We start from the raw sequence: 15957 nt of genomic DNA, 5'->3' as shown, positions 1-15957 counted from the left end.
GGATTGCTGGGTCAGATGGTATTTCTGGTTCTAGATCTTTGAGGAGTCGCCACAGTTTCTTCCACAGTGGTTGAACTAATTTATATTTCCAACAATGTAAAAGTGTTTCTATTCTCCACAGCCTCACCAGCATCTGTTGTTTCTTGACTTTTTAATAATCACCATTCTGACTGGTATCTCATTGTGGTTTTGATTTGTATTTCTCCAATGACCAGTGATGATGAGCTTTTCTTCATATGTTTTTTGGCCACATAAATGTCTTCTTTTGAGAAGTGTCTGTTCATATCCTTTGCTCACTTTTTGATGGTTTTTTTTCCTTGTAAACTTGTTTACGTTCTTGTAAATTCTGGATATTAGACCTTTGTCAGATGGGTAAATTGCAAAAATTTTCTCCCATTCTGTAGGTTGCCTGTTTGCTCTTATGACAGTTTCCTTGCTATGCAGATGCTTTTTAGTTTAGTTAGATCCCATTTGTCAATTTTAGCTTTTGTCGCGATTGCTTTTGGTGATTTCATTATAAAATCTTTGTCCATGCCTATGTTCTTAATGGTGTTGCCTAGGTTTTCTTCTAGAGTTTTTATGGTTGGATTTGCTTTTTATATAAACTGAAAATCTGTCCTTTAATTATTATGTTTAATATATAATTATTGTTGTTGGATTAATAGCTACCATCTTACTAGCTTTGTTTTATTCCATATGTTATTTCTTTTTAATTCTTTGTCTGCCTTCATTGACGTTAATTTGACTGTATTTTATTATTCCATTTTATCTCCACTATTGGCTTATCATGTATACCTGTTTTTAAACTTTTGCCCTAGGGTTTTTTTTTTTTGTATACATCTTTAATTTAGAAGACTATCTTCAAATTATGTTATACCACTTCACATACAGTGTGAGCACCTTACAAAAGTATATCCTCAATTCCTTTTTCCCTTCCTTTGTGCTATGGTTTTCAAATGTTTTACTTTTTCATGTGCTATAGAAACTCAATGAAGGAGGAGACAAGATGGCTGACTAGACAGTCAGGAAGCACCACTCCCACTGAGAGAGACCAAAATATCAAGTATATCAACAAGCTTTGAACAGATCCTCAGAGAGAAAACACTGAGGGTTGATAGAGAGGTGGTGCAGACACCAAGGCTGAAGAGGAAGCTAGGAACCCTGCATGGGTTGCTGAATGCCAGGGCTAGTGCCCACCCTTGAATAGTCCTAGGGAAGAGGCAAGTGAAGGGATGGTGGGGCAGCCTGCTTTCACTGCAGATCACCGGGATCCTAGCTACAAGAGATTTCATGACCCCCACAGACATTTGAACTGGCAGGGGAATCTGCCTGGAGAGTAGGCAAAGACAGAGCTTTGGCCTGCATGGAGTCCAGGGGGTTTTGCACATGGGGCACTGAAGCAGAACACAGCCATAGGTGCCCATCTCCTAAGGCTCCCTACGTTCCCCTCTGAGTCACTGTAACCCCAGCTGACTACAGGGTCAAGAGAGAGCAGGGCTGACTATCCTATCCTGTGGGGCTGGGGCATGTCTGTTCTTTAGGCCCTTCTGCCTGCTAGCCCTTCCCAAGGCCCCTGCCTGGCTGCTCCTGCAGGAGCATGTGCACAGCACAACCTCCTCTGCCTAACCTTGGTGCTTTGCTGGCGGCCCCATCTGAATACTTCCCAGTGGCCTAGGAGCACTTCACATCCCCCAGCACAGCCAGTGCTCAACCCCAAGGGGCCAGATGGAAGCACAGGCCAGTCACAACGTCCCAGGGCTTTGGCATACAGCTTGTGAGTGCTGAGTGTAGATCTGAGGCCAGCACTTGAGTGGGAGGAGCCCTCATTCTGAGAACACTGAGAGAGGTGAGACATGCAAGCTCATGGGCCAGCAAAGGAGCAGGGCACACCTCCCTCCACAGGACCGTGTGGGACGGGTGTGGGAGCCCCACAACCTGGAACATCTAACAACAAAAAAACACAGAAGTGGCACTAGTGATTGGAGGGGACTCCTGCAAGGCCCAGAGCAGGCCTGGAGATGGGGCTTATCTCTCCACCTGCCCACTATAGAGTGCTGCTGCAGGTGTGCTGAAATCCAAAAGAGCCCTTTAGCTAAGAGCCTCTCTGCTGGCCATTACTCTTGAGCGCCATCTACTGGTTTGTAGCACAAATTACAATACCAAAAATACTCTGCCAATATACATTCATTGCCTGTAAAACCCAGGGCAAGAATCTATCCACAAATAATACCCTATACAGAGCTTTGGCCCTCTGAAAACACCCAGAAATGAAGCCAATTGACTATACTCAACTTAAACCACAGTTAAAAGAACACCAGCCTTCTCAGATGAAAAAGAATCAGCACAAGAACTCAGGTAATTCAAAAAGTCTGAGTGTCCCTTTACCTCCAAATGAGCACACTAGCTCTCCAGTAATGGTTCTTAACCAGATTGAAATGATTGAAATGAGAGATATAGGATTCAGAATCTGGATGACAAGGAAGCTCATCAAGATTCAGGAGAAAGTTGAAACCCAATCTAGGAATCCAGTAAAATGATCCAAGAGCTGAAAGATGTAATGGCCATTTTAAGAAAAAAAAAAAAAAACTGAACTGCTGGAATTGAAAAATTCACTACAATAATTACATAATACAGTTAGAATCATTAACAGCAGACTAGACCAAGCTGAAGAAAACTCTCAGAGCTTGAAGACCAGTTCTTTGAATAAACTCATACAAAAATAAAGAAGAAAGAATTTTTTTAATGAACAAAACCTTTGAGAAATATGGGATTATGTAAAGATTCCAAATCTATGACCCATTGATATTCCTGAGAGAGAAGAAGAGAGAGTAAGCAACTTGGAAAATGTATTTTAGGATATAGTTCACAAAAATTTCCCAATCTCACTAAGGAGATTAACATGCAAATTCAAGAAATACAGAAAAGCCCTGCAAGATATTATACAAGATGACCATCCTCATGGAACATAGTCAGCAGAATCACCAAAGTCAACATGAAAGAAAAAATCTTAAAGGCAGCTAGAGGCAAGGGTGAAGTCACTTACAAAGGGAACCCCATCCAGCTAGCAGGAAACCTTTCAGCAGAAACCTTACAAGCCAGAAGGGGGCCTATTTTCAGCATCCCTAAATAAAGAATTCTAATCAAGAATTTCATATCCCATCAAACTAAGCTTCCATAAGTGAAGGAGAAATAAAATCCTTCTCAAACAAGTAAGTGCTAAGGGAATTTGTTATCACTAGACCAGCCTTACAAGATGATATGGAAATAAAATAATGATACCTGCTACCACAAAAACATGCTTAACCATATAGCCCACTGTAAAGCAACTACACAATCAAATCTACAGAGCAAACAGCTAATAACACAATGACAGGATTAAAATCTCACATATCAATACTAACACTGAATGTAAATGGTCTGAACACTGCACTTAAAAGGCACAGAGTGGCAGACTACATAAAAAGACAAGACCCAACTGTTGGCTGTCTTCAACAAACCCATCTCATATGTAATAACATCCACAGGCTCAAAGTAAAGGGATGGAGAAATATCTACCAGACAAACAGAAAACAAAAAGGGCCAGGAATCACAATTCTTATATCAGATGAAACAGACTTTCAATCAACAATAATCAAGAAAAAGAAGGGCATTACATAAACAGTTCAATTAAACAAGAAGTCTTAACTATCCTAAATATATACAAACCCAACATTGGAGCATCCTGTTTCATAAAAGTTCTTCCTGACCCATAAAAAGACTTAGTCACACAATAACAGTAAGAAACTTTAACACCCCACTGACAGTGTTAAGATAATTGAGACAGAAAGCTAACAAAGAAATTCTAGACTTAAACTGGACACTTGACCAATTGGACCTAATAGAACACCCAGCAACCACAGAATATATATTCTTCTCCTTTGTACATGAAACATATTCTAAGATCAATCACATGCTTTGTCATAAAGCAAGACTCAATAAATTCAAAAACATTGAAATCACCCCAAGCGCATTCTCACATCAAAGTGCAAAAAAATAGAAATAAATACCATTATTTTATTTTATTTTATTTTATTTTAGGGAGATGGAGGCTTGCTCTTTTGCCCAGGCTGGAGTGTAGTGGCACGATCTTGGCTTACTACAACTTCCACCCCCTAGGTTCGAGCCATTCTCCTGCCTCAGCCTCCCAAGTAGCTGAGATTACAGGCATGTGCTACCACACCTAGCTAATTTTTCTATTTTTAGTAGAGACACCATGTTGGCCAGGGTGGTCTCGAACTCCTGACCTCAAGTGATCCACCTACCTCAGCCTCCCAAAGTGCTGGGATTACCATGCCCAGCCAGTCTCTTTTATAACTAGGAAATATTTCTTTTTATCTCTGGCATTATATCATGTCTTTATGTTGTTTTAGAGTAATATAGTCAATACCAGTTTTCTTATGTTTACTGTTTACTTAGAATAACTCCCCCTTTTATTTTCAATCTTTTTATGAAACTATATTTAAATTCTGTTTCTTATAGTGTATAGTAATACCTTACTTTAAAAATCTAATCTGACAATCTCTGCCTTTTAATTAGAGTGGTTTGACAGTTTGCATTTCATGTACTTGCACCTATGTTTGGGTTTGGGTCTATCTTATTAATTGGCCCATCTCATTTTTATTCCTCAGTTACTCCTCTTTTTGAAGGTCAATCAAACACCTTTTATTATTTCATTTTAATTAAAATATTTTCTTAGGTATACCTCATGTTTTGTTTGATTGATATAGAAGTTACAATATACAATTTCTTGAAGTCTATTTTATTTTACTTTTTATTTGATTTTTTTGGAGAGAGTCTCGCTCTGTCACCCAGGCTGGAGTGCAGTGGCATGATCTCAGCTCACTGCCACCTCTACCTCCCATGTTCAAGCGATTCTCCCACCTCAGCCTCCTGAGAAGCTGGGACTAGAGGCGCGCACCACCATGTTCAGCTAATTTTTTGTATTTTAGTAGAGATGGGGTTTTACTGTGTTGCCAAGTCTGGTCTCAAACTTCTGAGCTCAGGCAGTCCGCCCACCTTGGCCTTCCAAAGTGCTAGGATTACAGGCGTGAGCCACCGTGTCTGGCCTCTTACGGTCTATTTAAAATTAATATTATACCTTTTTTTGTTTGTTTTAAATGGGTCAGTTGCCTTTAAAGAAATTAAGAGGAGAAAAAATAGTATTTTATATTTATTTGTATATTTACCATTTCTTCTCCTCTTTATTCCTTCCTGTAGATCTGAATTTCCATCTGGCATCATTGTTTTTTATCCCAAAGAACGTCTTTAGCATTTCGTTTCAGTTTTAAGTTGGCTGGCAGTGAATTATTCAAATTTCATTTGTCTAATCCTGTATTTTTTCCACCACTCTTTGAAGGGCATTCTCACTGAATACAGAATTCTGAGTTGGCTTTTTTTTCTTTAAAGATATTTTCCCATTGTCTTGTAGCCTCTGTTGTCAGCCATAGAATGTAGTTAAGCAAGAATATATTGTACTCAGGAGATGGACACCCTAAACATCTGGACTTGATCACTACACATTCCATGTTACACACATATAACAAAATTTCACATGAACCCTATATATTTGCACAAGTTTTTAAAAAGAATTCAGCCGTAATTTATACAGCCATGCCTCAGAGATGCAGGTTTAGTTCCAGACCACTGCAATAAAGTGAACCTCTCAATAAAGTAAGTCACACAAATTTTTTGGTGGTGTCCAAGTGGATATGAAAGTCTATTAGGTGTGAAATAGCATCATGTCTAAAAAAGACAATATCTATGCCCTAATTAGAAATACTTTATTGCTAAAAAATTCAAACGATCATCTAAGCCTTCAGCAATTCATGTTCATTTTGCTTGGTGGAGGATTTTGTCTCAGTGTTAATGGCTGCTGACTGATCAGGGTGGTGGTTGCTGAAGGTAGGGTGGCTTTGACAATTTCTTAAAATTAGACAGCAGTTAAGTTTGTGACATAATTGACTCTTCATGAAAGATTTCTCTGTAGCATGTGATGCTGTTTGATAGCATTTTACCTACAGTAAAACTTTTCAAAATTGGAGTGAGTCCTATTAAGTCCTTAGTTTTTAACTAATTTTATGGAATGTACTAAATGCTTTGTTGTCATTTCAACAATCTTCACAGCATCTTTAGCAGTAATAAATTTTGTGTTAAGGAACGACTTTGTTCATCCATAAGAAGCAACTCCTCATCCATTCAAGTTTTATTATGGGATGGAAGCAATTCAGTCACATCTTCAGGCTCCACTTCTAATTCTAGTTGCTATTTCCACATCTGCAGTTACTTCCTCCAATGAAGTTGTGTAGCCCTCAAAGTTATCCATAAGGAATGAAATCAACTTCTCCTAAACTCCTGTTAATATTGGTATTTTTGCCTCCTCCCATGAATCACTAATGTTCTGAATGGCATCTAGAATGGAAAATGCTTTCCAGAAGGTTTTCAATTTACTTTGCCTAGATCCATCAGAGGAATAGTAATTCTCTAGGCCAGCTATAGCCTTACAAAATCTATTTCTTAAATAATAATACTTGAAAGTCGAAATTACTTCCTGATCCATGGGCTGCAGAACGGTTGTTGTGTTAACAGGCATGAAAACAAGGTTTGTCTCCTGTACATCTCCATCAGAGCTCTTGGGTGACTAGCTGCATTGTCAATAAGCTGTAATATTTTAAAAGGAATCTTTTTTCTGAGCAGTCAGTCTCAATAATGGGCTTAAAATATTTGGTAAACCATGCTGTAAACAGATGTGGTGTCATCTAGATTTTGTTGTTTTGTTTATAGAGCACAGGCAGAATAGATTTAGCATAATTCTTAAGGGCCCTAGGATTTTCAGAATGGTAAATGATCTTTGGCTTCCACTTAAAGTCACCAGCCGCATTCACCCCTAAGAGGACAGTCAGTCTGTCTTTGAAGCTCTGAAGCAGGGTATTGACTTCTCTTCTCTAGCTAGGAAAGTCCTAGATGTCATCTTCTTCCAACAGAAGGCTGTTTGTCTACATTGAAAGCTGTTGTTTAGTGTAGCTACCTTCATCAGTTATGTTAGCTAGAGCTGGATAACTTGCTGAAGTTTCTGCGTCATCGCTTGCTGTTTAACCTTGTACTTTCATGTTATTAATATGGCTTCTTTACTTAAACCTCATGAAGCAACCTCTGCTAGCTTCAAACTTTTCTTCTGCAGCTTCCTTACCTGTCTCTGCCCTCATAGAATTGAAGAGAATTAGGGCCTTCCTCTGGATTAGGCTTTGGCTTAAAGGAATGTTATGGCTGGTTTGACCCAGACCAGCAAGCTTTTTCCATATCAGCAATAAGACTGTTTTTTTGTTGTTTTGTTTTTTTTTTTAAATCATCTGTGTGTTCGCTGGAGTAGCACTTTTAGTCTCCTCCAAGAATATTTTTTAGCCGGGCGCGGTGGCTCAAGCCTGTAATCCCAGCACTTTAGGTGGCCGAGGCGGGCGGATCACGAGGTCAGGAGATCGAGACCATCCTGGCTAACCCGGTGAAACCCCGTCTCTACTAAAAAATACAAAAAACTAGCTGGGCGAGGTGGCAGGCGCCTGTAGTCCCAGCTACTCAGGAGGCTGAGGCAGGAGAATGGTGTAAACCTGGGAGGCGGAGCTTGCAGTGAGCTGAGATCCGGCCACCGCACTCCAGCCTGGGCAACAGAGCGAGACTCCGTCTCAAAAAAAAAAAAAAAAAAAGAATATTTTTCTTTGCATTCACAACCTGGTTAACTGACACAAAAGGCCTAGCTTTTGGCCTATCTTAGCTTTTGACATGCCTTCCTCACTAAGCTTAATCATTTTTGGCTTTCGATTTAAAGATAAGAGATGTGTGACTCTCCACCTGAACACATGGAGGCCACTGCAGGATTATTAATTGGCCTAATTTCAATATTGTTATGTCTCAGGGAATAGGAAGGCCCAAGGAAAGGGAGAGAGATGGGGGAATGGGTGGTGGTGGAGTAGTCAGAACACACAGCACTTAAGTTCACCATTTTATATGGGTGCAGTTCATGGTGGCCCAAAACAATTACAACAGTAACATCAAAGATCATCCATAACAGATATCATAATAATGAAAAAGTTTTCAATGTTGTGAGATTACCAAAATATGACACAGAGACACAAAGCGAGCACATGTTGGAAAAATGGTGCTGATAGACTTGCTCAACACAAACCTTTAATTTGTTTAAAAACAACAACAACAAAACCAAAAAAAACATAGTATCTGTGAAGCACAATAAAGCAAAGCACAATTACCCAAGGTATGCCTATATCATTGTTTCCTATACAGATATTCTTCAATTTACATTAGGGTTACCTCTCAATAAACCAATTTTAAGCTGAAAATATCATAAATCAAAGGTGTATTTTCAACTTGTGATATTTTCAGCTCATGATGGATTTATTTGGGTATAACTTCACTGTAAGTCAAGGAGGGTATTGAATATGTATCACTTTTACACCATTGTAAAGCTGGAAAATCATAAGTCCCATCATAAGTAGGAGACCATCTGTATGTAATATGTCTTTTTCTCTCTGGCTGTCTTCAGCAATTTGACTATGGTGTGCCTAGATTTGGTTATCTTAATATTTATCCTGCTTGGAGTTTGCTGAACTTCTTGGATCCATAGCTTAGTAGGGGTTTTGCACCAAAATTTGAGAAAATTTCAGCCATTATTTCTTCACATAGTTTTTCCATACCACTCTTTCATGTTTTTTAGAATTCCAGTTATACGTATGTTGGATTCTAGATATGTCCCCACATGTCACTGGATATTTGTCCACTTTTTTCCCTCTCTGTCTTTCAGTTTGGACAATTTGTATTTGTTTTCATGTTCACTGATTATTTCTTTTGCAAGCTTTAACTCTTTTTTTCTTTTTAAAATTTTCAATTATAAATTGGCAAATTATAGTTGTATATATTTATGGCATACAAAATGATGTTATGATTTATGAATATAGTATGGAATAATTAAATCTTCACATTACATACAGATGGTCGCCTACTTATGATGGTTTGACTTATGATTTTCCAGCTTTACAATGGTGTAAAAGTGATACATATTCAATACCCTCCTTGACTTACAATGAAGTTATGCCCAAATAAATCCATCATGAGCTGAAAAATCACAAGTTGAAAATGCACCTTTGATTTATGATATTTTCAGCTTAAAATTGGTTTATTGAGAGGTAACCCTAATGTAAATTGAAGAATATCTGTATAGGAAACAATGATATAGGCATACCTTGGGTGATTGTGCTTGGCTTTATTGTGCTTCACAGGTACTGTGTTTTTGGGGGTTTTTTTGTTTGTTTGTTTTTTAACAAATTAAAGGTTTGTGTTGAGCAAGTCTATCAGCACCATTTTTCCAACATGTGCTCACTTTGTGTCTCTGTGTCATTTGGTAAATCCTTCAGTTATTGTAGTTTTATTTCTAGAATTTTCATTTGGTTCTTTTTAGTTTTTTTCTTTTTTGAGATTTCTTATCTATTTTCTCATGATCTCTTATATTTTCATTTTTGTCTTTGAATATATATTCAAAGTCCTTCTCTGTTAATTCCAACATGTGCATTATCTTGGAGTCTGCTGAATTTTATATGTATTCATGGATCACATTTTCCTGCTTCTCTGAATGCCTTATGTTTTTATCATATGTAGAACATTGTAAAAGATATGTTTTAGGGAGTCTGTATTATATTCTTTTATTTATTATTTATTTATTTATTCATTTTGAGATGGAGTCTTGCTCTGTCACCTGGGCTGGAGTACAGTGGCACAATCTCAGCTCACTGCAACCTCCACCTCCTGGGTTCGAGCAATTCTCTTGCCTCAGCGTCTTGAGTAGCTGGGACTACAGGCATGCACCACTACACCGGCTAATTTTTGTATTTTTAGTAGAGATGGGTTTTCACTATGTTGGCCAGGTTGGTCTCAAACTCTTGACCTCAGGTGATCCACCCTCCTTAGCCTCCCAAAATGCTAAGATTACAGGTATGAACCACTGCGTCCGTCCTGTATTATGTTCTTTTAAACATTATGTTGAATTTTGTTCTTTCTGGCAATTAAATTGCTGGGAGATCATTTTGCTTCTTTCAGGCTTGCTTTGATTTTGTATAGGGGCAGGTCTGTTTTCATTTTATCCCCAGTGCTACGTCGTGACCTTTACTCTTGAATATGGTACTTATGCCTAAGATACAGCCTTTCTGGAGTCACTGTTGAATGCCTAAGGTATTCCATAAAATCTTTCCACTCTGGATTAGTTGGAATTCTAATATATCCCAGAAGTGTATGTCCTCTGGCATCTCAGCCCGCAGTAGTGCTCTCTTGCGTCTTGCTTAGTCTCATCTTTTGACTGGTAGCCAAACCCTCATCCAAGGACTGGGAAACCACTGTGTAGACTGTTGAGGTTCTCTATGTAGCTTTCTTTTCCCTGGTGTCCTGACCCACAAATTTCAGCAGCCCCAAGCAACAATCTTCCCTCTTCAGCTCAAGACTGTCATACTGTTCTAAAATGCCACCTCCCTGGGCTGTAGTCCAGCAAGTATCTCTATGCAGCAAGCCAGGGCTCAACATAGGCTCACATCATGTCTTGATCTTTCAAATATCCTACATAGTTGTTCTATTTGTTGTCCAAATGCATGAAAACAGCTCATATCCTTTATCCAGTTTTATAGTCATTTACGGTGAAAGGGCAAGTTCAGAACCAATTACTTCATCATGACTCGAAACAGAGTGAATTTTTTTTTTTTTTTTTTTTTTTTGAGACCAAGTCTCACTCTGTCGCCCAGGGTCAAGTATAGTGATGCGATCTCTGCTCACTGCAACCTCTGCCTACCAGGTTCAAGCGATTCTCCTGCCTCAGCCTCCTGGGTAGCTGGGACTACAGGCACATGCCACCACACCTGGCTAATTTTTTTTTTTTTTTTGTATTTTTAGTAGAGACAGCATTTCACCATGTTGCCCAGGGTGATCTTGAACTCCTGAGCTCAGGCAATTTGCCTGCCTTGGCTTCCCAAAATGTTAGGATTACAGACATGACCCACTGCACCTGGCCAAATGAGTATTTTTAATGTAATGTAAGAAATATGCAAATTTATTTTAGGCATTGTTTTTTCTAGTCTAAATACTCTTAGACTCTGTTGTTTCAACATGTCTATATAAATTAGTGTCCAGTTACTTGAAAATTTACAATCCTTATACTTGTACTATTGCTCCAAACTCTGTGCAGAATAACCTTCTTACTTTAGGTGTGCCTTGACATCTTTATGATCTTCTTCTCTCATCAGCTTACAAAGAGCCCTGTTTTGTGTATTCCCGAGTTGGGGGTAACCGAACACCTTTGAGGCAACCTGTGGATTACCGTGACAATACTTTGATGTTTGAAGCAAGGTTTGAGAGTGGTAATCTACAGAAGGTAGTCAAAGTGTAGGTTCTAATTATTTTTATTTAAGGAGCTAGACCATCAACTATTTACCATTTTCTGTATCAAGTACATTAAAGTTCTTAGTATCTATTATGAAACTGTACTTCCTTGAAGTATAGATACTATTAATAATTAGAAATTATTTTGGAGGAGGGGAGTATAAAAGATTCTGAGTTCAAATAATTTTGAGAACTATGAGGCGTAAAGTTAACAAGGCTTCTGTACTGTACATTTTCAGTATAGTAATATAAATTGTCACACACACAGTGCTTCTCAAACTTTGTATTGAAATAGTTCTTGGGATGAGTGTTCCATAGAATATCCCAAGGGCATTATTTTATTTAAAAATATTATGGAAATCTTTAAACACACACTTAAGTACAGAAAATAGTACAATTCTGCGTTCACTGCCACATACCTATCACCTAGACTCGACAGCTATCAAGGTTTTGCAACAATTATTTTACCTATTCCTAGGTGATTATTTACAACTGTACACATACACATTACATGCTAAGTGCAGAGTGCTGATAGAATAGAAAGTTACTTGATAGAGAAAAATAGTCACGACTAACCAGGTAATATTGTTACGTATATAAATAATATTCCAGTGAAATTATTATTTTTGCCTTTATTTAAGCATCTCCAATGACTAAGTAGAGGGATGTAAATAGTTATCAAATGCAGTTCTTGTTCTCAAATAGTTCAAATTATGTAATCTATGTGATCATATTAATTTATCTGTGTTTAAATCTCTCAGTGATAGTTATTTTATATCCCTAGTTTTAGACTGTAATAGATACGTATGTCTGAAGTGAAAAAAGAAATGTTGGACTTTGCTTCAGTTTTGGTAACTCTTTAATAATTTCTTATATAGAAAATATAATTAGGTTGAAATATATAAACTTTTATCAAACACCTGTGTTTTTATGTGCTCTCTTGAATTACCAAGGAATACAAAGGATTTAGAATTAGCATAGAAGCAGTTTCTCATCCAATAAAAGGGAAAATTTCAAAACTTTTATCTTTTACATTGTTTTCTAACAAAGCTTTCTGTGAATGAGTAAAAATAAAATAATTTTCCTTATTTAACTAAAAATTTTACATTCATTTTTTATAAAATGTCATTTTTACATTCTTACGTGCGTTTTTCCCTTTCTTTCTTGTGTATTAGGGCAGAATATGAATACCAACTGACTGTACGCCCTGACCTCTTCACAAATAAACACACCCAGTGGTACTATTTCCAAGTCACTAATATGCGAGCAGGAATAGTCTACAGATTCACTATTGTCAACTTCACCAAACCTGCTAGTCTTTACAGTCGGGGTATGCGCCCACTGTTCTATTCTGAAAAAGAGGCCAAGGCTCATCATATTGGCTGGCAGAGAATAGGAGACCAAATCAAGTATTACAGGAACAACCCAGGCCAAGATGGGCGCCATTATTTCTCTCTTACATGGACATTTCAATTTCCACACAACAAAGATACCTGCTACTTTGCTCATTGCTATCCATACACTTACACCAACCTGCAAGAATACCTTTCTGGCATCAATAATGATCCAGTACGGTCAAAGTTTTGTAAAATACGTGTTTTGTGCCACACACTTGCTAGGAACATGGTGTATATTTTAACAATCACTACCCCCTTGAAGAACTCTGACTCAAGAAAGCGGAAGGCTGTGATTCTGACTGCAAGGGTCCATCCAGGGGAAACCAACAGCTCTTGGATCATGAAAGGCTTCCTAGATTATATTTTAGGAAACTCAAGTGATGCACAGTTGCTTCGGGACACTTTTGTCTTCAAGGTGGTACCCATGCTGAATCCAGATGGTGTGATTGTAGGAAATTATCGCTGTTCCTTAGCTGGACGGGATTTAAACCGTAATTATACATCTCTCCTGAAGGAATCTTTTCCTTCTGTATGGTATACCCGGAACATGGTTCATAGGTAAAATAAGCCTCAAATTACCTCTCTGCTTATTTAGTAAACTTAGTAGTAAGAATTTTGCTCCCACAATCTCATTCGTTTTACTGTAACTTCTCAAGATAGTCTAACTACTAAATAACTACTTTAATTTTCCCCGTTATTCACAACTGTAATTCTATACCCTTCTGGCATTATGCCACTGGATTCACTAACCTCCCCTTAAATAATGAAACAGATTCTAGAATGTTTTGATGACTCGATGAAACTAATCAGCTTTCATATCCCACATTTGGCTTCTTGCTAAAGATAATGGTAGCACTGATGTTTAAAATAATTTTATATTTTTTATAAATATATATATTATATACATGAAATATATACATATAAAGGGAGCTGATGATATGTCTAATAGAATATCTATAACGTCTGCTTAATGCTGTCTGAGATTAAGGGTCTCTGGTCTGAGACATGATGGATTACAGGTCACTGCCCTTTGGCGTCTCTCTTTGGAAACTCTTTTAAATATCAGTTAGTCTCTGATTGTCTTGTAAGAAGGTTAAGGCAGAAGTCTATTCAGCAAGTTTCTAAAAGACTTCAAAGAAAGAGAAATATCTTAATCCAGTTAATCGTACGCAGGTAAGTAGGATAAGAAGTCAGTCACATATGTGTGGAAAGGTGAGCAGCTATAAATATATATAAGATTAAGTATATTTAAAGCATATTAGAATAAGAGAGAGTAGATTTTTATGTAAAATACTTAGTATAAGTAGAATATCTTTTTACCCATAAAGATACCTATGGATAAAATCTTATACTAAGTATTTCTGTTTACCTATGGGTAAAAAGAAAATCCAAACTGCTTCTAAAGTTATTTAAATTAATGTAAGATGAGAGACCCTAATATCCTGTTTCACTTCAGAAGTAATACCATCTCTTTGGAAATTAATTTGTTAGAAGTAGAGTTCCTTTTGACTTTCTTATAAGAAAATGAAAGACTGAAGAATTTGTGGCTTAAAAATGTGCAGCATGTTTCATATTTCAGAACTTAACTTGATATTCATGCCTTATAATCTAGTTAGTTTTCTAAAAACTTGTAACTATCATTTAGTGGCTTTATATCAATCTTCTGTTATCGATGAGAACTTATTAGGCAGCAAATGAGAAAAGGGTAATAAATTAACACATAATACATTTTAGTTTGTAATTTCACTATAGTTTAAAGCAGTATGGTTTCTAATAGAAGCAAAATGCTTTGAATGTTTATATTTTAGGTTTTAATATTTTTGTTATAAATGTACTGTATTTAATAATATTATAAATACTATTGCTAACATTTTGATGTTTATCCTTCCAGATACAGCAAATAGTATATGTAATTTTGATTAGTTAAGTAATAATCCTACCACTTTAACACCATACTTTCTTACTTTTGAAAGCCTCTTCTATTAATATTAGTCATTTTATCAATCAGTTTGAGGGACTTATTTTTTGTTTTGTTATTTTTATATTGAGTGTTAAATTATATAGACCAAAGGTGGTGCTCTTCAGGAATGTGTAATATATTTTTTCAGATATTTGTTAGAAATTTATCAGAAAAAGTCAATTCAAACTTTGGTACCATTTTTCTCAAGATAATAACTTAATCACCACACTACTCAAGGGTTAAATATTAATTGGCTTCAGCACCAAGTCATCAAGCACTCAATTTTTAACAAATATTTAGGTGCTTATTATGTGCATAGCACTGTTCTAGATGATTTGAAGCATTCCCCATTCTTAACAAGCTTGAATATGAAAAATATAAAAACTTTTCTAGACAAGGGCCAAGCAAACAGTACCAATATCTTTAAGTGGTACTGAAGTTCAAAAAGAGAAAGCTCTGTGGCCTTGACAAATTGAAAGGAAGTGAGACATGAGGTCAGTACTGAAAGACGGCAGGTAGTATTTACATTTACAAAGATAAAGAAGGTATTACAGTCAGAAAGAAAATATGTGAAATAAAGCAGAGAGATCTTGTTGAAGAAAGTCTTGGGAGTAAGGTAAATTCTGTCCTTATAATGGAAAGCTACTGCATTCAGACTTTTTTTTTTTTTAGACGGAGTCTCACTCTGTTGCCCAGGCTGGAGTGCAGTAAGGCTGTCTCGGCTCACTGCAACCTCCACCTCCTGGGTTCAAGCAATTCTCCTGCCTCAGCCTGTAGAGTAGCTGGGATTACAGGCATGTGCCGCCACACTCAGCTAATTTTTGTATTTTTAGTAGAAAGGGGGTTTTGCCACATTGGCCAGGCAGGTCTCGAACCCCTGACCTCAGGCGATTCGCCTGCATTGGTCTCCAAAAGCATCAGGATTACAGGCATGAGCAACTGCACTTGGCCTGCATTCAGATCTTTATATAGTTAATAAATTATTGTAGATTTTTAAAATTGTATATTAATAATATGTGATATAGATAAGAGAAAGCTAGGATATAAGAAATTGTATTTATTTGGATATTACACGTATAAATCCATAGTTGTACCAATAGAAGAAAAATGCAGAGATAAAAGTTAGTAACTTGTCTT

At 37.1% G+C, this 15957-nt stretch overlaps 2 protein-coding genes across 20 annotated transcripts in view; one reads left to right on the top strand and one right to left on the bottom strand.

The window, feature by feature from the left end:
* Positions 1–15957, bottom strand: part of CYREN (cell cycle regulator of NHEJ) — a 163179-nt gene that overhangs the window by 24821 nt on the left and 122401 nt on the right. The gene's annotated exons all lie outside the window — the stretch shown is intronic.
* Positions 1–15957, top strand: part of AGBL3 (ATP/GTP binding protein like 3) — a 148624-nt gene that overhangs the window by 34606 nt on the left and 98061 nt on the right. For 14 of the 19 annotated variants that reach the window (XM_021936293.2, XM_021936288.2, XM_021936286.2 and 11 more), the window contains exons 6-7: positions 11328–11466; positions 12639–13418. The exons of 2 other annotated variants lie outside the window; for them this stretch is intronic. In XM_021936293.2, coding sequence (XP_021791985.2) covers positions 11328–11466; positions 12639–13418 — 919 coding nt within the window. Of the gene's footprint in view, positions 1–11327; positions 11467–12638; positions 13419–15957 lie in introns of those variants that run through there. 3 more of the 19 variants (XM_031665907.1, XM_021936294.2, XM_031665909.1) reach the window with 3 other exon arrangements.

This window comes from Papio anubis, chromosome 4 (assembly GCF_008728515.1).
Source record: "Papio anubis isolate 15944 chromosome 4, Panubis1.0, whole genome shotgun sequence".
Lineage (NCBI taxonomy): Eukaryota > Metazoa > Chordata > Mammalia > Primates > Cercopithecidae > Papio > Papio anubis.
Note: the sequence above shows the minus strand (reverse complement) of the source record. Positions and strands in the feature narration are given on the sequence as shown.